We start from the raw sequence: 22,649 nt of genomic DNA, 5'->3' as shown, positions 1-22,649 counted from the left end.
GCCCACATCCCATATAACGGTAATTTAGAGAAATACAAAATCTTCGACAAATCAGTAAATATTTAAGGTAATTTTTTCAAAATTGATGCTTGCAACAATTCTTTACCAAGAAATACGCTTATGGCAAAATTTTGGAAAATGGGCGTGGCACCGCCCACTTATGATCACATATATGTATATCGGTAACCATTCTACCAATTTGTACCAAACTCGGTGTGGTTATTGTGCTTGCCACATATAAGCAAAACGTTGAAAATTATTGAAATCGGACTAAAATAACGGCCGCTTCTCATATAACGGTAAATTTCAGAAATGCTTGAAACTTCAATATTTCGAAATTGAAGGACGCTAATTTACTCAAAATTGATACACACCGGCTTACTATCTAGCGGCAGGTTTCGGAAAGGTGAAAAAACATGTATTTAATACTTGCGCCGGGTATTTTATGTTCGGCTCCGCCCGAACTAAGACTTTCTTACTTATTAATATTAGGTTAGGTCGAACGGTCGTATGTCTGTAAGAAACAAACGAAAACAGAACACAAATTTCGAATATGATTTAAGCCACCTAAATGCCCAAAAGAAAATGTATCGTAGAACAAAGCTATGAAAGGGATCTTAAGAAAAACTTTACACTACGCGCAGCCATTCCGCAGGGCCTGAATTGTCCTAGGCAATGGCAAACCTCCGAGAGTAGTTCTGCCTTGAAAAACAGCTCATAGGAATACAATAAAAACTGTGTGCGGAGGGAAGGGAGTTTAAGTGTGCGAACTGACAGCTGCAAGCTGCACTGAAGGCATTGGCCAGTCCTCTAACAACTTTCAAACTATTAGTTCGGCAATGCAAGGCTCGACTAACTTTTGTTGGTAAACATAACGAGCTTGCTTTACTCTGGGCGCCAGGTCGCTTGGGAGTACGTGCTAATGAGGCATCTGACCATTTGATCAGAGTTGGTTTAGACCAGGCGTTCCTCGGTCCTCAACCAGTTATGGGAATACTTCTGCCATCGAAGCCACCTTCAGAAACTGGGTGAAAACTTCGCTCAACAATCAATGACTAGGAGCCATCGAGGGGCTGCAGGTGGGCAAAACTCATGTCGCCTACAATTTCGCAAGGTCTATCTAGTTTTTAGCTCTCGTTGAGCAGACGGGACTGCAGACAGCTTGTTTGACTGCTGACTGGTCACTTCACGTGGCACAAAAACCTGACTGTGATAACCGTACATGACAACTCCAGTTGCCCATCCTACCTTGAGGAGGGTAGAACACTTTTTGTAGTTCTGCCTTACCTTGCAAGAATTAGGCATGACTCTTTGACATCCAACTAATCTATCTATCTAATATTTTTTAGAACCATGTGTAGTTCGCGTTTTTTTCATTTTCTATAAGGTGATGTATAAATGCTGAAAGTAAAAATAAGGTGGTCCGAAAATGCATGTAAAAAAGTAAAGTCGGAGTTTTTATGCTCTAACCCCCTAGGATTGTTTTATTCCGCCCACCCTGATGTACTTACTTACATACCTATTTACAGTGACTTAAACAAATGACCACGTGTTGATTTTTTTTAATATTCGTAATGATTTTCGAACCTAATTTTGTTAAGTTATTTTTCTATAAATATACCGTCCAAGTTTTAACCAAAAGATTTATAATTTTTTGGAGACTGTTTTTTATATAACAAGTGCAATTTACAAAAACTGGTGTTGATTTTTTGAAATACCCACACACATTTTCACATTTCACAAGAAACTCATGCTTATATGGAAAAAAAGTGCAAAAATCCGTCACCAAAAAAAAATTTCATCAGACTAAAATTGTGTGGGCTATAAAACTGCATACCCAAAAGCGTTCTAAAAATTCAGGTTAAAAAGAAAAGTATTTTTGATTGTACATAATAATAAGAACAAACATCTTTTTAAATAAGAAGGAAAACATTTGCCTTCATTTATTTACCGAAAAAATTGGTCTTTTTTTTAATAAAATCTATTTTATAGAGAAAATATATTTGTTTTCACAAGAAAATATTTTAAAAAAATCTTTTTTTCAAAACGTACATAAATCTCCTATATTTTATGTATATTTGTTTGCACTTTTTGCTATGCACCTTTGCACCTCTTGATGTTATTGCACAGATGGAGGGTCCCACAAATTTTGTAAAACGAAAATCATCTTTATGGTAGGGGAAATTATCGTCTCCTTTCCGATACCATGTTCAGCGGCTTTCTTTAATTTTATTAGGTCCTTCAAATTTTTATTCCTGCTATTGAATGTATATCTTTATGAAGAAGTACCATAGAAATATCTTGTGTATTTTACTCAATTTTATTAGGTAATTTTAATAATCCATAGTCACCACAACTGACATGAGCTTTTTCGAAGAAACTCCTCCCTTATCGCAACAAGCTGAGCAAAGTGGTTCGTTTTCTTCAAAATCGTACTAGTTCTGTACTAGTAGTTCACTGATTCGGGTTTCCCTGCGGGGTATATTATTGCGGGAGCATGTATTTGTATGTAATCATTTTTTAATATTTGCTTTTTTAGCTGTTAACTTTTCCATGCGCCTCTGGCTTTGGAAGCTCACTTCGCTTCATTTTTTCCATTCAGTGCTCAAGCAGCTTTTGATCGAAGTGGTTCTCAGTTTAGTGCAGAAAATTACATACACGGTTTTAAACACGAAATTGCCGGTCTCAATTGCGCACCATTTTGTTCTCTTTATTAGCATAACAAATTGCATTTGTAGTTAAATTAAGGTAAATTTCATGGAGTGGTAAAAAAAAGGTATAAGATTACATAATGCCTGCTGGACACATAAAAAATTCGGTTTTACTGTTTTTGGTTTTAATTTATGGTTTTGGAAAAAATGGAAGCAGTTGCTGAAGCGATGATTGGAAAGTGACAGAATGTGTGGGGCTTTAGCTTACCGCTTTATTTGCCGGTATTTCTGGCACTACATACATACACACATATATACCTATGTACATACATATATACTTATGTACACATGTACATATGGAAATATGGATCTGGCTGTAGACTGCATAGCGAAAAAACGTGACGCAGAAATGCCCAAGTGCATAAGTATGTATGTACATATGTACATGAGTATATACCCTGCAGGGAAAGCGACTAGACTTCCAATTCATCCCCCGTGGAAAGCATAAGTATGCCATTTTGCTCCAACAGTCACAATGGCCGACAGAGCAAAGCAATGGCGTGGTATTCCCGAGGTCCAAGGTTCAAGTCCTGGCGCAGGGAGTTTTTTTATTTTTTTTTGTTTTATCTAGGCTTTTTGTTCTAATTTTTTAATTTAATTTAAAAAAGTAGTTTTATAATTTTTTTTTCATATTTAAATTGAAATAATTGTATTGACTTACATTGATTTAGTTTGAAAAATATTAACCACCCCCAAGCGGACTCGAACTAGCGATCTCAGCACCAGAACCGGTAGTCTTCGTTCGGCGGCACAGCCGAATTAATTGAGGTTTATTTTTGGCTTTGGAAATTCAAAGGCAGATGTCGCTGAACGCTTAAGTTCTTCGATATTTTCGAACTGGTAGGCTATTGATTTAACACATACTAGTTAATGAACTAGTACTTTTACTGACTGGTTTAACTTTTCACTGCAGGGTACTTGTTTACGTATTCGTGTGTGTGTACGCCTATATGTATATACCTATGCGCAAAGGTTAAATAAAAGTCAAAGACAGTGCGCCTAAAAACCAGATGTAGTCAGCTGTGTGCACACACTGAGTTTCCAGCAACAAATGAGTATGAAATATAATTTACATTGTTTAAAATTTCCGCGATCTTGTTAACAAGTCCAACTACATACATACATATTTGGTTCTAGCAAATAATTTTTAATATTTTCTACACAAATTTATAACTTTTTCCACTCTACTAATATTGGAATAACTTTCGTGGATAACAGCTGTGAATGATTAAACGCTTAACAAATTTTGGGCTTAGCAGGTAAAAAGTGCTAAGTCGATTATTTTTTTAAATAAAATTCCACCATTTGAGTAATAATTTTTATAATTTGATAAAAGTGTTTCCGGGCGCCGTTGGTGCAAATTAACTGCATACACATACCAGATCGTTTAAAATTGATAATTGATTGCCTTAAAAAACAAGTTTTTGGCCTTCAATATTTTCTCGTAAATAAAAAAATAAATATATTAAGTGGCTAACTCTCTTCTGGAAATCCTTATTTCGAAATTTAAATTATGAAATTTATTTGAAATATTAAAAGTTTAAATTAATTATGAAATTTACTTCGTTTCAAAAAAAGTTCTAATAATCCCTGAGCGGATTTATTAAATCGAGAGACGCTAGCATCAAAGACGATTTGGTTAAGAAAGCAAATAACTTCACTTCAACAAGACTCGCAATCATCGTACAGTTCCATAAGTAACGTACCTCTTCTTCTTACCGTTTTTTCTGGCATGTTGTAGGTGTGTTTTTGGTTAGTGTATTGGTGTTTTTGGTTCAGTGTGTCAGTGTATTTTGAATAAATTGTAATAGAAATGGAAAAAATTGTAAAAGATAAAGCCAAATGCCAAAAAACAGGTGATCTCTGCTGTAGGCATTTTTTGACAATCAGCTGTTAGTGTTTTTACTTTGGAAACTGAACGACGCTCGCAATAAACTGATTGAAATTATTTTATGTGTTTATAAATTTGACAGGAAAATACATTTCTAATGCCAATTTCCCTGTAGGCATTGAAAAACTGGCAAATCGAGACGAACTCAATGGCTAGTTTTAAGACCAAGTGTAAATCCAGCATAAGCTCAATGGATTTTTTTTTTATATTTCTTAAAGTTAAAGTTCAAGAGAAGTTATCTTTTCAATCCGTATAGATGTACATTTTTTTTTAATTAACACCTTCTGTGTTGTATGAAAAATTCTCGTTGATTAAACATATTTACTTCTTTTATACATACATATGTATGCTTAGTTTTGAAATATGCTTACATACATACATATGCGTTTCTTATTTAATGAATGAGCAATATGGGAAACTAATTTAAAGAAAGAAAGACAAGTGAACAGTAAATAAATTGTAAAGCATGATATGTAAAGACAATAATTTCGATTAAGAAATACAATACGAAAAATTCCATTTGAGTAATTCCCGAGGCATCATAACTAGTCATATTTTTATACATTTTATAAAGTTTAAGAATATTTTTAAAGATTTTACAATGTATTTTTGTTTTGATTTTGATAATGAAAAGCCATCAGAGTAAACCGATCAATAGACTTGATCTACTTAATACACTGAGCCGAAATCACAATGGTTTTTTCAACCAAGTTATGATTTGACTTTTTCATGGTCAATAAGCCGATTGTAAGAAATGTGATTCAAGTTGAACATTTGAGAATAATTTCGTGGGTACGAATGCCGTCAGCGCGATACATAATTTTTGCTTATTTTTTCTGTTTTTAGTTTTTCTTAATTACGAAAAAGCCTCTGTGAAGTGCCAAACCAAATCAAACGGTGAAGAAAATTGATTCAAGTTGGGTATTTGAAGACACATTTTTAAAGCGGTTGTAGCTGAGTATGTATGTATGTGTATTTGCTAATCCCGCCAGAGGCAGCATGTTAAAATGATATTAAAAATTTTTGTTTAGTATCTCCGAATTATGAAACAGCATCTGTGAAGTGCTGCACATAAACGTATTCAAACGAAAAATCGCCAACCAAAAGTTTGGTTCATGTAAACAAAATTGTGGTTAATATTACCAAATCATTTTTGCAAATATCCACCAAAGCATTGTTAATATTAACAAAAAACGTTAACGTTAACGTTAATTCCTTTTCAAATTTGAATTTGATAATATTAACCAATTTTTGGTTGATTTTTCTCTCAGTGTAAAACAGTGTTCAATCAATTTTTTTCTCATACCTTGCATTTATCTTTATTATAAGCTGCAAGTTTGGTATACAAGATATAAATTTGATATAAATGCTAAATTGAACGTTAATATGAACAAAACCCACCACAAATAGACCCACCCCTCATAAAACGATTTTTTTAATTACCATATTTTCGAAGATATTGAGCTTATCATAACTATACGAAATTCGCATATTGTCAAGTTTTGAAAAAATTGTTTATTATATAATTTTAGTTATTTTTTTTTATAAAAAAATATGGTTTATTTTATAACAAAATTATATAATCTTTGTAGAAAAATTAAAATATAATAAAGTTTCCTCTAAATTTCGCACACACTTGTTATTCAAAATTTGTACCTACACAATTTTTGGCTGGCAGTTTCATAGCCCATTCAATTCTATTATAATAAAGTGCAAGTTTGAAGTGGCTACAAAATAACTTTAACTGTATTTCCACCAAAAACAATTTTCATATTAAAAAATGCAAATTTAGCAAATCCTTTAAAATTTCTATTTAAAATGAGATTAAATTTTCACGATTTCAACGCAAACGTCTGAAGGTCAGTATGGTATAGAGAGTAAAATCGGTACGATAACGCGCTATATTTGCGACGTTCACTACATCAACACGCCCCAAGAAAAATCCGTATTTGAAATTTAAAAAAATCGTATTTTTCATTATTGACCTTTTTTTTAGCTTTTAAGGCCTACAGTTAAGGCAACTACTCTGAATTGCTTGCCAATTCATTGTTCGTTGTCAAATTTGTCGAAATTTTTATCATTTAAATTTAATAAGACATTAGCACAAGTGTAATAAGCTAGCTTTGATTTTCTCGAGCTCTTCTCATCTGATGAGCCGAGAATGCCATTGATTGAGATACGATTTTTTTCCATGACACAGTAAATAAAGTAAAGTAAAGTATTAGATTTATTTGACAGCTTTCCAATATATGTACATGTATGTATACATATAAAATCTTTCATCTCGCTCTTATTACTACACCTGGTATAATTACTCTTTTTTATGCTGAAGCCACACGCTCTTTCTCCCCAATTATTTTAGTATCCAGCCGAGCTTTCGCCTACGTCTTCGTTTTGCCGTTTAATCGGCTATATATATGCAGTGTTTGGCTTCGGAAAAAAAGGCCGGGATATATAGCTTTCTATTCTATCCTACAAGAAACGATTTACTTAAAAGTTGATCTACGGCTTCGGTAATTGGCCGATTGCTAGATCACTACCGAACTTTAATTTCGGCCTTGGCCGGAATTCACTATTTAGTGGTGTTTTTCTTTTCAGGCAGAGAGGTATCTCTGCACTACTTTATTATCGTAAAATAAGAATATTATGTTTCCTTAATAACATAACTTTTTGTACACTTTTTATCTCGTTTTTAAATTTACATATTTATCGAGTAGTCAATTCAATCGCGTATATCTGCATACATCAAACAGTCAAACAAAAATCAAGAGGCATCATGATGGGGAGCCAAAAAATGCGTCATCTTACGCAAATCATGAAAATTAATATTGAATTCCTAGGAGCCATTAGAGTTAAAGTTTTCCGTCCGAGAGACCTCCAATTTTCGAGTTTTCCTTGTAAGGCAAGTAAGCCCTGCATGCATTTGTTAGTGTGCTTTTTTGTAACATTTTGAGCATAAATGATAATAACTGTTCATAATATTCCCTTTGTTGGCATGTATCGCGGCAATAAAAATCTGTAGACTTTTTTCGACTTCATTTCGTTTTTTTTTTGTTTTCGTGTCATTTAATAAAAGGCCGCGTACAAAAAATATATTTGTTTTTTTCTTGAAAATTACATAAAGACCAAGCTTCTCCAATGCCCCAAGATCAGATCTTGAAAAAAAAAATGTTCATGTTCCAGTGAAGCGGTTTGTAATAAAGTGAATGCTTGTTTGCAAGGTAAAAACTATAAAAAATATTTTTATCATGCTTGTTTTGTTTAAGAAACGAAAATTCGATATACATAAGAGTATTTATGTTATCGATTCGTATGAAAGCAAAAAAAAAAGAAATGCGACAGTATTCAATTGCACTATTTTTTTGGCATTCCTCTTAAACATAAAATGTGTGCTAAACATTCCATCTGGCAGCACTATTGTAAAGATTTTGCGATAAGTAAAGAGATTTCAGAACATTACCAAAAGCTACTACAACTTACATATATACATACATATTTTCTCTCGCAATCGTATGAACATGCGCCATTCTCGTGCTCTAAACTTTCCGTGCAAATAATAAAAAAAAAATTCCTTAATTTTCACATAGTCAACTACTATGGTGCCAACCCTCTCAGAAGAGCAAAATTTCCAAGGTCGCTTCAAGTGTGTGTTAAAATATATGACGTATTTATGGGCAAATACGGGTACATCCAGACGTACATATGTATGTACATACATATTAAATATGTGTACATAAAGACTGTCTGTGACGATCAGCCGGCTAAATTTGCTGGTAATTGGCACATGTGAAACAGCTGATTTTGAAATTGGACAATAACAAATTATTAGGAATTTTTTATTAAGTGAAGCAACAAAAATAATTTAAATTGTTCTAAGTACTTCTTTTTCTTGTGTAATTTCGTTTTATAAACGGAAGTTTTGTTCACAATCATTTAAAAGAAAATGTGGTTTCTGTATAATGTGATAGGTCAGTACTACGGTTATCACTTTAATCAATTTTTATTTTTTGATAAATGACAATCAAAAGTGGAGCATTGCAATTTAATTGAACAATCGAGATTAATAAACGAAATGGTCTACATATAAAATAGGAAATAAAATAAAATGAAATCAAAAAAGCAGAGTTAAACAAAATTAAATTAAATAGTTCGACCTTTTATAGGAATTAAAAAATTAATTTAGATTAAAACTAAATAAAATAACAGAAAAAATAATAAAAATGAAAAAAAATAAAAAATAAAAAATAAAAAATAAAAAATAAAAAATTAATTAATTAATAAATTAGTTAACTAAAATTAAATAAAATGAAATAAAATATAAAAGGGCAAAGTACTATAATAAAATAGATTAAATTAAATAACATTAAATTAAATTAAACTAAATAAAATGAAATGATTTAAAATAAAATAAAAAAGCTTAATGAAATAAAAAAGCTAAAATAAAATGTAATTTAATTTATTAAATAAACTGAAACAAAGTAAATAAAATAAGTTGAATGGATTTAAGCTAAATTTTGTTAAATCAAATTAACTAAAATAAAATTCATCAAATAAAATTAATAAAAAAATAAATAAATAATATAAAATAAAGTAACATAAAACAAACAACATACATAAGACAATTAAGGAGTAAAATAAATGTATTTAAAATTAAATAACATAAAATAAGTTATAAAAGTAAGAAAATTTTAAATAAAATAAAATTAAAATAAACTAAAATTAAATTAAGTTGATTAAAATAAGTGAAATTAAGTTAAATTAGATAAGATAAATACAATAAATGATTTAAAATGAAATTGATAAAATATAATGAAATAAAATACCTTAAATAAAAAAAATAAAATAACATAAAATAAAGTAATGTGAAATATAAGAAAAATTAAAAAGACGCGTAAAATAAAATGTAAATAAAATAAAATGCATAAAATAAAATAATTTAAAATAAACTACAAATTAATGAAATAAGTTAAAGATAAAATGCATTAAATAAAATACATAAAATAATTTAAAACAAAATCAAATTAAATTAAGTTAAATAACTTAACAAATAATGCGTAAATAATTAAAAAAGTAAAACATAATAAAATAACATAAAATTAAATAAAGAATATATATGTATTCCACTATTTATTTATTATTCAAATTGGGAACAATATATGTATGTTCACATAACTGCGGTCAATAAGATAGTAGCGAAACTGCAACTGTTTACTTATTTATTTTTAAAAACTTTCATTTAAAATATAGTTCGACCTTTTATAGGAAGCACATGAATAAGGGTTGCAAAGGTTGCACAATGTTCAAAAAAATTAATTAAACTTAAAAAAAAATTTCCTAAAAATTTCAATTTTTTTTCTAAATTTTTAGAAAATTCTCGAGTGAGCAGTTTTGTAACCCATTCAATTTTAGTAAGTAAAGTATAGTTCAATTTTCAAGTCACTAAAAATTACCGAAATTTTTTTTTTTGTAGAGGGTGTTGGGCATTTTTCCTCCATATAAAATTAAATATTCCTCGTGCCTTATATGCACAAAAACGACATAAAAAAATGTCCAAAAATCAGCGGAAGCTTTAGGCTATTTGAAACTTGCATTTTATTATACTAGAATTCTAGATTGATCTACAAAACTGGTTACTCGAAAGTTTTCTAAAAAACTGAATAAAAAATTTTAAATTTTGATGCGAGATTGCTTATTTTTTATGCATTTTTTATAGTTACCTAAATATAGAAAGGGCCTATCTCACATCGTCGGTGAAATATACAAAAGCCGTAACTAAGTAAAAAGTGAAAATTCCCTTTTTGATTTAATTAATTATGGCTTTTTTGCATTTCAACGACTATGTGAGTTAGGGCCTTTCTGTATTAAGGTAATGATAAGTAGGTATATAACTGACGTACAACATCAAAGTTTATGCAACTTTAAATAAAAATGTTTATAATTTTTTTTATTATGCTTAAAATGTATGCTTACCTACGTATTTGTATGTTTGTAACCTCATTTACTACTGCTTACTATCTGCAATTAAATATACTAACCATTGCTTTTCTAACTTTCGAATTTTCTTAATTTTCAGTTTACTGGACACGCTACGCCTGACCAGAATTCTCATTTGCCGTGTTGAAAAATAGGCAAGATTTCTAATTAAGTTTTTGTTAATCATTAAATTAATATCTGTTTCATAGCTGTAGCACAATACTAATGAAAATGATAATTACATAATATGTGTACAACTGCACATAGAAAGTAGGAAGCGCAGTGCTTCTGTGATGTTAGGTATGGTCACATTTATTTCGTGAAGTCAATCGTCTTTAGATGTTGGATGATGCATTTTTTTTTAATCTAAGCACACATTAGCGAACAAATTTTAAATCCTCGCTGAAGAAAACAAATTATAAACTAACACTCTTTTTTAAATGTTTGAATTTTCATCAGAAAATTAATGATTTCAGCTTTTTGGTTGATTGAAGACATTTAAGGAGTTCCTAAATTTCATTAGTTGAAAAGTTTTTCATAAAATAAGAAATGTCAGTAATAAAAATTGCTTAAATCCATGGGGCAAAGAATCGAAATGCTACATAAAATTAAAAGTTATTTGTTATACAGGCTCCAAAGCGACAGTTTTGCAGCGCCAATTTAAACTTACATTACGTAAACTGCGTTTATATTGAACAGCTTGCTGACATTTGATTGGCTAATGTTTGTTTAAACCAGCCAGCAACAGCCTGCACTGAAAAACTCTTCCTTAGTGTAGCTCTTACAGTGAAGATTTTACTTCCACTCGGAAATTAACTATGTACATATTTTCAGTATAAAAATTGTGAGTTAATTCTTCAGTGAGAAAATTCGATTAGGCTTTGAATTGACAAAATCTTTGCACCATTTAAAAAATAAATGTGGAAAAAGATTCAGTGATTAGTATTTTATAACTAGTGGCACTAATATTTTTCAATTCCCAACTTTGTCAATAAAATATTTGTCATTTAACATCCAGTGGAATGCCGCTACAAGTCGAAATATGATATCAGAAAATAATACCATAATAAAAGCATATGTATGTATGTATGTACTCGCAAGAAATTCACTAGTCCAGTCGTTTCTTTAGTATTTGCATAACCAAAGCAGGACAGAAATAAGGCTCACAATACTTGGATTTGTAATGACTGAGCTTACCATAATTCAATAATTAAAGGTTAGACAATTATTGGCAGCTGCGGTTTGACACTCCCTTACAAAAGATTGCATTTACGAAGGACAGAGAAAGGGGAAGAACGAAATCCCTTGGTACAAAAATGGTAGTGGAGTGGTAGTATTAGTAGTGCATTTCGTTTTGTAAATTATAATGTATTTGCAGGATATTTGGCATTTTAAACGAAATATTGAATGAAGTATTGAGATATTTACGTGTGTGAGTTATTTAATAATAATAATAATAATAATAATAGATTGGCGCTTACACATACGTTAGTGTTTGGCCTAGCTTCTCCTCCGATATGGGGCGTGCGCCTTGATTTTGTCATATAAAGGGGAAGGGCAGTTTTACGCCGACTCCAAACGGCAATTGTATTTTTATGACAAGCTGTTTTCATGACAGAATACACTCGGAGGCTTACTGTTACCAACAGAGGGGCGGCGGCGAACATCGGAGTGTATATATATAATATAAAAAAGAATGAGAGGTACTATAAGAAAATGTACCCAAAATTCAGGAGCAAATGAAAAAAATGCTCATTGAAAATAACTCACATTTATAAATTAAAAATATAACTTAAGCGGCTACAGCGCTAAACAAAAAAAAAAAGAGTTAGAAAAAATAGCAATGCGGAAGGAAGCATAAGACCGTAAAATGTTTGTTTGTTTCGTTTGTTTCTATAATTTTGACTTATATGTATATTTGGCAAGTCTTTTTGTAAACAACAAAAAATGCACATTTTCATTTCTTTGCCAGCTTGGCCATTATTTTGACTTAAATGTGATATAAAGCTCATTAAAATGTTGTTTAATGTCTTGCTATCATAGTGCTTTGTATTTTTATAGTCCACCATACGTGGGTTGCTTCTATTGAAAAGATCTAGTACAAAGAATTCTTTGTTTATTGTTTTTCATTTTTAAAATTCCTCCTTTTGACATGTATGTGAATGTGAGTTGCCGCTAAAAAAGGATCAAAATGCCGAAAAAAACTCCTTGGTATCTCTGCATCTGTTAAGCTTTTGCAACTTGCTATAATTTCATATGCTTAACAGTATCATAACAGTATGTTTACAGTATCTCCCCTTAATTTTTCATATGAAAAAATGTATTATATTCATCCTACCACCCAGTCCCTCTATTTTAGCGAATCAACAGTTCATATGGCTTCATACCATGTAAATGCACCATTAGACATTTTTCTGCCATACTGAAGTAAGGCAAATGTTATGCTATGAGCCTTACTGTTCAGGCTAACTATATTGCCATACTGCACGCCTAATGGCACCGCTGGGAATTGATTTATCAAAATCTATTAATATGGTCTATGAGCACACATGCATACTAAGTTAAATTGGTAAACTATGGTCCTAGGTGTTTCAAACCTGATAGTTACAAGCCAAAACCAATTGATTGTCACGCCATTTTTTTTGGAAATGAAGAAATAAAGAATGATGTACACATATATCACCTTTATATCTTTTATAGCATTTCCAGTTTAAATGAAACCATTTTCAAATTAAATAAAACCTTTTTCAGATAAAGCGAAACCTTTTGCAAATTAAATGAAGCCTTTTTCAAATTCAAAGAAACTTTATTCAAACTAAATGAAACTTTTTCAAATTAAATGAAATATTTTCAAAAAGAAGTTTCATTTAATTTGAAAAAGGTTTCGCTTTGTTTGAAAATGGTTTTATTTTAAAAAAGTTTCATTTAAACTGAAAATGCTATATTTGTTAATAACACAATTGTCGCTATCGATTTCAAATCCGATCGATATAAACCCATTTTAGTAACATTTTATGGGATATACTTTTAATGTGACCATATAAAAGAAACACCAAACTGTTACATACATACAAACATATGTATGAACATAAGTACCCAGTCGATTTTGGTTGTTTCCAAAATATACTTATACGGGTCTTTTTTCCCTCAGAAGTAGTTCCAAAAACATGAGGACTTTCTTTCGCTTTTATGCAGGCGTGAAACACAAGCAAGAACGGTTCTTTAATAAGACAATTTTGCATAAGTTGGTTGTTGTTGGTTTGGAGAGCTTTGTAGAGCTTTTATTCTCGTTCGGAATTATTTGCCGAAGTCAAGGCATTACAAAATGCTGAATGCTGCATTGAAGTTTTCACGACCTACAAATTTTTAGCCTTCCATAGTAGTGAAAAATCCACGTAGATTTTTCATAATTTTTCCTACTGAATTTAAATGTGCTTCGAATTTCTCGTGAAGAAACCAGTACCTTAAAAGGCATTCTTAAGGAAGCTCATTCTGCGTGGTGCGACTGGGTATGGACATCTGTATGTACATATGTATGCATTAGACAGTGAGCTCATTTATTATATCTATGTACATATGTATGTATTCACTGTGAGTTTACGAGTCTGACACCGAAAATATTCATTCAAAAGCTGTACCCGCATTTAAAAAAAGCTCTTTTCATTTCTCTTAATAAAGAGTTTGACATTTTTCTTTCATCAACCCTGAAACTTTTGCTAAAATTCTGAAATTCGCGCGTTCAATAGATATAGACAGACAAATTGTTCTTTTGTTTGCTCTGCTACGCTGTGGGGTCTCTAAGGGCGCAAAAGTTTTTCTCTGCGCAAAAGCATTATTCACTCTCACTGGGCCGCAACGAACACCAACAGCAACCACAACAACAACTTTTATATTACCAATGGCAGTTTAGCGGAATAGTATGTAGTATTGCTGTAATTTGTAGTGGTTGCTTGTATACCCGAAACAGTGATGCCAACCTGGTGAGAATTCCCAGATTTGGTGGAATTTGAATTTCTCGCTGTAATAGGGAAATCGCTTTAAATTTTGGGGAAATTCAATATACCAAACGAATTTTTTTAGAACACTCATGAAGAGTGTTGAGTAAAAGTAATATATATGTGTATAAGAAACGCTGTGTAAAAATCTTGCATGCCAATATTGAATTACTCTTAAATAATATGACTTTTAAAGTTTAGGCGCCCGAGTATATGCGCTAGATGAGTGCTAATGGTACTACGGGGCGTATACTTTACATACGCAACTACTGGTATATGAGCATGAGCGGTTATTTTATTTTTTTGTGTATCTTTTTTAAGTTTTCATTTAAACACAATTTTGCGATAGAGTCTTGTTTTTATAGAAAACTGAAGATAATGCATTTTCTAAGATAGGTGAGCCACCCTTTTCGACCAAAAACACATTTTTGTAAAAACTCGTGGGATTTGCTTATATTTGACATTTCACACTTCGTGTTACGCGCCAAGCCAACGTTTACATATGTATATGATTCTGAGGTAAAGTCCTCCTAAGCCCGATAATATATATGCTTTACGAAATATCATCAGAAGTACTAGTTTTATACATTATAAAGGATGGGCTGTCCTTATTATCTCATAATAATTAATGATATTGTTTTTTGTTTTCTGTTTTTTTTTTTTTTTAATGAGAATGAAGCGCCTCAAATAGTAAGAGTTATTTTGGGCGCATACCATTGAAAATTGGTGAATTTTTTCAGGAATTTGGGGGAATTAGCATTAATAGAGTTGGCATCCCTGACCCGAAACTCACTTTCCCAACAATTCATTATTTTACCCTCAACCCCAGTGCTTTAGTATCTCAATGAACTTTTCGTTGCCGCTGCTCATCACGCTCTTGTAATCATGGCTATATCGTAGTAAAACGAAGCGTGTTAGACAGTTCACTTGTAAAACGGATTCGGTGTTCTACGGTAGCTGCGTTATACACACACTTTTGTCATTCGTTCTACATAATTTATTTATTTAATTTTCAAAAAAAAAAAAAAAACTCGAATATTTTTTTCTAAGTTTTCATTTTACTGACTGATCTCTTTCGACAGCGTAGAATAGATAAACAACAAGATTTCGGTTAATCGTAGATTTAATAAATGCCTTTTTTATACTTTTTCTACCAATCTACTTAAGGAGGCAAATAGAAAGTATTGCCGCAGCGCCTGTTTAAAAACTCAAGCAGTTACATCTGCCGAATTTCCGGTCAATCGTAAAGAATTTTCATATTCCGGTTTATTAATTAAACGAATAACAACAACAGCCAAAATGGTTCATACAACAATTTACGATGAAGCACCAAATCTAAAGGTATTTTCTAGAAAAATTTAAAGAATTATTGCATCAATTCTTAGTAGAAAAACAAAAAACTATTCGATTACACAACCATCGTCGTTCGTAACATGAGTGGTGGCGGCGGTAGCGGCAACGAGCAAAAAAGATTCGTTCCTTGTACATAAAAAAAAGCTTACAAACAAACATACATATGTATGTATGTAGGCTGTATGTATCTCTATAGTAAAGTGGCGAGAAATGCATTTCTGTTGACCTTGATTTAAGGTCATACATAGATAATATAAGTTTAGGCTGTAAGAATTTTAAACAATTATCACTAAAATGCGAAGTGCGATTATGAGCAAAACAAAATGCGTTTGCGAAAATACATACATATACATGTGTATGTACATATGTAAGTATTATATATTTCAGTGAGCTACAAAATCACGCCAAACAAATTTCTACAAACGCCGATGCAGCAGATGTTTCAAAAAACAAATACAAATTATTTATAGATTACACTACTCAGTGCATCTTTAAGAAATATATTCCGTGAAAAAAATATTTGTGCTTATGCCGGTAGTACATTAGAATAGAGAAATATGTAAGCTTAAATATGTACATACATATGTATGTATGTACAGACTTGTAAACAGATGTGTAGGTAAAAGCTTTCATTATTGACTTGTGTCGTTTTCAGCTACAAAAAATCTACTGCAACTCCTTGGGTGAAATTAGCTCAAGCTTAATGTATTGTAATATAAAAATATTACTTTTACACTCGATTTTTTTTTTAATATTCAGTTTTCCTAACTAGAAAACTATTTTTTATTAATTCGTTGGCAAGCCATTGATTTAGAGTTTTTCTAACTTAAGATGGTCGAGTACATTTGGTTATAAAAACCACTCTAAATGAAGGCAATCTGTAGTTATTAAATATGTGTGCATATGTACATAATTTTGTATGGATTCTTATCGAACAAACAAAAATATATAATTTTTCGGTCATATTTTTTGTTCTCTATTCATCTTTGAGTTTGCGCAGATATGCCTGTTCCCTATATGTGTGGATTTGCCGGTGGAAAAGGAAATCTCTCATATACTACATTGGATCGGGTAGGCCCCATACAAAAGGGAAAAGCTTGTGATTACATATATCGGAACACAAAAAAAAAAAAAGAAATTGGTGTATGCTTTTAACCCGCTGAATCCGAATCTGAGGTTCGTTTGACTCGTACACTCTCAAAATGACGAGTAAATTGCGGGGGAAAAAATTGCGAAAATTCGCAATTTACTCAAAATGTGGGGTGGTAAGAGTCAAGCGGACCACAAATTCGGACTCAGCCCATCGAAATACATGTCGGTAGGTGGGTCTGGTTAAAAGCACACTCCATTTTTTTTTTGTGCCGGTGTTATCCACATACATTGAAAGCTGTAAGCTTTTAGCACTTGAACTTTGATGGACGTGGCCGAGCCTAAGATATTGATCAAAAATGTTCATCTTGCACAAAAAAATCTTTTTGAGCTACATATATTTTTGCTGTGAGCAATCAAAATTCTTAAAAAAAAAAAACCGATTTTCGGCCAACGCTAGTGACCTATAGCTTTACGCTGTCCCCAAACGGGAAAAGGATTTTAAGAGAAGCTTTTACTAATTTAGATGTTGCCTCCACTAGGGGACGAACTCAGGTCCTACGGTGTTGGAGTACGCACCACTAAAAATATCAGTATCAGGCAATAATAGTTGCAAGTCCTGTGGAAATTTTAGTTATACTTATTTCGCAAAGCCTTTGCCTCCTGCAAATTGTAACCAAACGAGGACTTTGTTTTATAGGTGAATACTATAGGTGAAAACCACCTTCAGCGGCAGCGAATATATTCACACTGAAATCTTCAGAAGCCTAAGTGGTTACTAAAACACGTCCGTCGTTCTCGCTATCAAATATCGACTGTCTCTTTCTTCCACTAACTATTTACAGAATGGTGTTCTGCGCGGTCATACGTTAAGGACTAGACCCATAACTCTGTAACTATTGGTATACACATAAAACACCTTACGTCTAGTTTACAATAACTTAATGTTTAGTGCAAATGTACTATATACTAATAACAATATTAATTTAAATAAAAGTATTCATTTTGTCTAAAACTTTTATTTGAGTATACTAAATTGTATTCCCATTTTCTCTTTCCATGAACACAGAAGAACGAAGTTCCCCAAAAGATGGCCGCTGAAGCTGAAACTCACTTAGATCATATATGCCGCTTGCAGTTCGACTCTGCCGTGCCACATGTACGCCTATCCGGTATTGTTTGCACCATTGGACCTGTCTCGCGCAGCGTTGAAATGCTGGAGAAAATGATGGCAACCGGCATGAACATTGCACGCATGAACTTCTCCCACGGTTCGCATGAATACCATGGCGAAACTGTAGCCAACGTGCGCACTGCTGCTAAAAACTATTCTGCCAAGATTGGTTATGAATATCCAATTGCCGTCGCTTTGGACACCAAGGGACCTGAGATCCGTACTGGCCTGATTGAGGGCAGCGGCAGTGGTGAAGTTGAGTTGAAAAAGAATGAACTCATTAAGCTATCCACCAATCCGGATTACATCGAGAAGGGCAACAAAGATATCATCTACGTGGACTATGCAAATATTGTTAAGGTCGTAAAGCCCGGCAATCGTGTCTTCGTTGACGATGGTCTCATTTCCTTGATCGTTAAGGAAATTCAGGGTGATACCCTGGTATGCCAAATTGAAAACGGTGGCGCTTTGGGTTCACGCAAGGGTGTCAACTTGCCCGGTGTACCCGTCGACTTGCCCGCTGTGTCAGAGAAAGACAAATCTGATTTGAAATTCGGTGTTGAGCAGAAAGTAGATATGATTTTCGCTTCGTTCATTCGTAATGCGGCTGCGCTCGCTGAAATCCGTGCCGTTTTGGGTGAAGAGGGCAAGAACATCAAAATCATTTCAAAGATTGAGAACCAACAAGGTATGCACAACCTGGATGAGATCATCGAAGCTTCCGACGGTATTATGGTGGCCCGTGGTGATTTGGGTATCGAAATTCCACCAGAGAAAGTATTCTTGGCACAAAAAGCGATGATTGCACGCTGCAACAAAGCCGGCAAACCAGTAATTTGCGCTACACAAATGTTGGAATCGATGGTGAAGAAGCCACGCCCCACACGTGCCGAAATCTCAGATGTGGCTAATGCCATTCTCGATGGCGCTGACTGTGTGATGTTGTCGGGTGAGACGGCCAAGGGTGAATACCCACTGGAATGTGTGCTTACAATGGCAAAGACATGCAAGGAGGCTGAAGCCGCCTTGTGGCATAGAAATTTGTTCGCCGATCTGGTGCGAGCCGCACACACCTCCACCTTGGACTCCCCCCATGCCGTGGCCATTGCTGCTGTTGAGGCTGCCTCCAAGTCATTGGCTGCCGCTATTGTGGTCATTACAACTTCAGGAAAGTCTGCTCATTTGATAAGCAAATATCGTCCACGTTGCCCAATCCTTGCGGTCACACGCTTCCCACAAACTGCTAGACAGGCGCATTTATACCGCGGCATTATACCACTCGTTTATACCGGTGAGTAAAGGCGCAGTAACTTCAATTTGAGATCATAAAAATAAAAATTCATTTCTTATTCGCTTTTACCAAAATCTATTTCCTTTTTTGATCATCAGAACCGGCGCTCTCCGACTGGCTGAAGGACGTGGATGTCCGTGTACAATTCGGCGTGCAAGTGGGCAAGAAGAATGGTTTCCTTAAATCTGGTGATGCAGTCGTCATCGTCACTGGCTGGAAGCAAGGATCTGGATTTACAAACACCATGCGTATTGTGTGCGTAAACGAAGATGATAATCATGAGTGTGCATGTGTCTGTAATAAGTTTGTGTGATTATGAAAAGAACGAGTTGCCGATTGATTGACTGATCACAAGCTGAAGTGGTGGTTGTATTGTGTGGTTTTGAAGAAGGCTTTTAAAGCAGTTTCGTATGTTGTGCGAATGCCAGAAAAAACCCAACTGAGTGGAAGCAATGAAAAATTTAGAATGGTGTAATGTACCATGTCATTAGCAAATGGAACATATTTATGGTCGAAATAAAGTCGATTCTAAAGTTGGTTGCATATCCATTGAAAATTATGTCAATAAGCTGAAACGGACTTTAATATCGACTTTATTGTGACTATATGAATACGCCCAATTCTTTTGTTGATTTTTACTATTTCGGTGAATTTTATTATGCTTGTAGCATTTTTGAATTCACATTCTAATACTCATATTTTTTTTTTCTTCCACAGTTACATTGATTAAGAACCACCGTTGTATAGCTATCTCGGACTCATCTGAAAAATTAAATGCGCTCAACGGCAAGCGCACAACTTCATTATGTTGCAGTGAAACTCAAATACACATATATGCATATGTTTATTTAATACAAATATATTTTAAACAATTCACTTAAATGCGAATGTAATTAATTGTTGGTATTAATTCCCTGCACTAGTGAAGAGGAATATTGAATGTTAATTAAATGAATTACAAATATAATAAAAACAAACATAATTACTTTCCATCCGTTCTGTGTATTCATGAAAATGTCTGTTTATTTATATTAAAAATTTAGTTCTTAACAGAGCTGGGCATTTACATTTTGATTACTTAGGACTGAGATTACTGTAATTGTAATCGAGATAATTTTTAGCATTGCGATTACTTTGTAATGAAATGAAATTATCGTTGGAAATACATTAATTATAACCTTTATAATTTCCTACTATGACTACTCTAATCGTTATAGTACATTTTATGATTACGATTACAGTTTGGTTCAGATCCATGCGCCACCTATAGGAAGACAAACTGTTCCTTCTAAAACTCCAATTTAGAAATCTAACTGTAACTGATTCCCAACTGAATGATGCAGCGGGAGGCACCGCGCTCTCTTTTCCAATATCTTCCACCTTTCGCCATAAGAAAGGTATTGATAACCAGGGAACTAATTTTTGGGACCTTGAAACCTATAGAAAAGTCAAAATAACATAGCGAATAGGCACAAACGGTTAAGATCTTATAGTTTTTAGAAAAGGTAGCAACCCTGCTCTAAAACTAATACGTTATTGAACATCTAGAGGGCAATCCCAATCATTTGACACATCATTTTTTGCAATCCAATGTTGCAACCCTATATAAATTCTAGGTACTAAGGATAATATTCCGATCTATAAAGATTGTGTATGCTTACTTAAAATCTCATCCAAATCCATTCAAAAAATCTCGACTTTGCCTCATACTATGTAAGGATAAGGATAAGATAGTATTCCTTAAAAAGGTGTCAACCCTACTCAAAAAACAAAAGTTTATGTACATGTGAAGGTCATGCCCTTTCATTTGGTATCTCATTTTGTAATGCAATGAACGGTGATGATTTATAATTTTTAAACAGTTGGCAACCCTACTAAACAAATAATACATTAGCCGTCATCGATTCGCCAACAGTTAGCGAGTGGCGAAACGAACGAGCTCAATGAGGTATAACCAAACTCGCTATCGTCTATCCGTGCTAGCTACCTTTGTTGTTGCTTTCACATTCAAAATTTTTCGTTAAGCGACCGGAACTCAAACATAGCAAGAAGCGAAGTGGCGAATCGATGACGGCTATAATTGCACATCTAGAGGCTAAGTCTTTTAATTTGACAGTGACGGTGCCAAACCGATGCCTTAGCTTATTGTGATTGAATATAGTAATTTTCTTAAAAAGCGGCAACGATATTCAAAAAAATAAAACTCGACGGCTTATCTAAAGGACAATCTTATAATTTTTTAGACAGCAGGCAACCCTATAGGAATTCTAAATACCAAATAGAATATATCAGAATATGTATGTATAGAATATAAAATATACCAGACGAAATCTCGTCCCGAACCGTTCAGTAGTGTTCGAGATTAGCGTGGTGAAAAAATCTCGACTTTACTACTGCTTTTTACTAGTACTACATGTAAGGATAACGGTAAGATAGTAATTTTTAAAAAGGTGGGAACTACTCCAAAAAATTAAAGCTTTTGTACATGCGAAGGCCCATATTTTTCATTTGGTACCTCATTTTTTTTATACTCCAGCGAACGGTGAAAATCTTTTATTTTTTTAACAAGTGGCAACCATACTCAGAAAAAAAAATACATTATTTCTCATCTAAAGGCTAAGTCTTTTCATTTAACAGAGACGGTGCAGAATTTATGCCTACGCTTATTATGACTGAGTATAGTCGTTTTCTTAACAAGTGGCAACTCTATTAAAAAAAAAACATTAGTGCTTTTCCAGAGGCGAATCCCTTCCATTTGACACCTAATTTTTTGTAATCCAACGAACGGTGCGGATCTTATAGTTTTTTATACCGGTGGCAACCCTATAAAAATTTCAAATACCAATGGTCACTCTCCTATCGATACAGAATATATAATAGAAAAAAACGTGTCCAAATCCGTTCAGATTAGCGCGTACAAAGTATCTCGGCTTTCATCTATACTATATATTAGATGACTTATTTTGCTAAAGTATTTCAAATCCTCCCTCCGGCAGCAGAATATGAAAATAGGACGCTAAAGACCTACCAAAATTGAAAAAAAAAAATGTCATTATTGCATAAACTGATTGAGATACTCCGAAAACTGTGATATATAAGACTGGTTTGCTATAACTTTGGATCCTTATATTACCAAACCGACGCAGAACGTGCTCCCGAGTAGGCAACGTTG

The 22,649-nt window shown here is 33.1% G+C and overlaps 1 protein-coding gene across 5 annotated transcripts in view; it reads left to right on the top strand.

The window, feature by feature from the left end:
• LOC118737228 (pyruvate kinase) overlaps positions 1–20,471 on the top strand; it is a 30,491-nt gene extending 10,020 nt beyond the window's left edge. The window contains exons 1-5 of one of the 5 annotated variants that reach the window (XM_036467600.1): positions 2,609–2,748; positions 10,676–10,730; positions 18,082–19,477; positions 19,576–19,732; positions 20,195–20,471. In XM_036467600.1, coding sequence (XP_036323493.1) covers positions 18,103–19,477; positions 19,576–19,732; positions 20,195–20,207 — 1,545 coding nt within the window. In that variant the 5' untranslated portion in view covers positions 2,609–2,748; positions 10,676–10,730; positions 18,082–18,102 and the 3' untranslated portion in view covers positions 20,208–20,471. Of the gene's footprint in view, positions 1–2,608; positions 2,749–10,675; positions 10,731–15,437; positions 15,524–15,633; positions 15,912–18,081; positions 19,478–19,575; positions 19,733–20,194 lie in introns of those variants that run through there. The other 4 variants (XM_036467599.1, XM_036467601.1, XM_036467602.1 and 1 more) reach the window with 4 other exon arrangements.
• The last annotated feature ends 2,178 nt before the right edge of the window (positions 20,472–22,649 follow it).

This window comes from Rhagoletis pomonella, unplaced genomic scaffold (assembly GCF_013731165.1).
Source record: "Rhagoletis pomonella isolate Grant_MI unplaced genomic scaffold, Rhpom_1.0 Rhpom_scaffold_00004, whole genome shotgun sequence".
Lineage (NCBI taxonomy): Eukaryota > Metazoa > Arthropoda > Insecta > Diptera > Tephritidae > Rhagoletis > Rhagoletis pomonella.
Note: the sequence above shows the minus strand (reverse complement) of the source record. Positions and strands in the feature narration are given on the sequence as shown.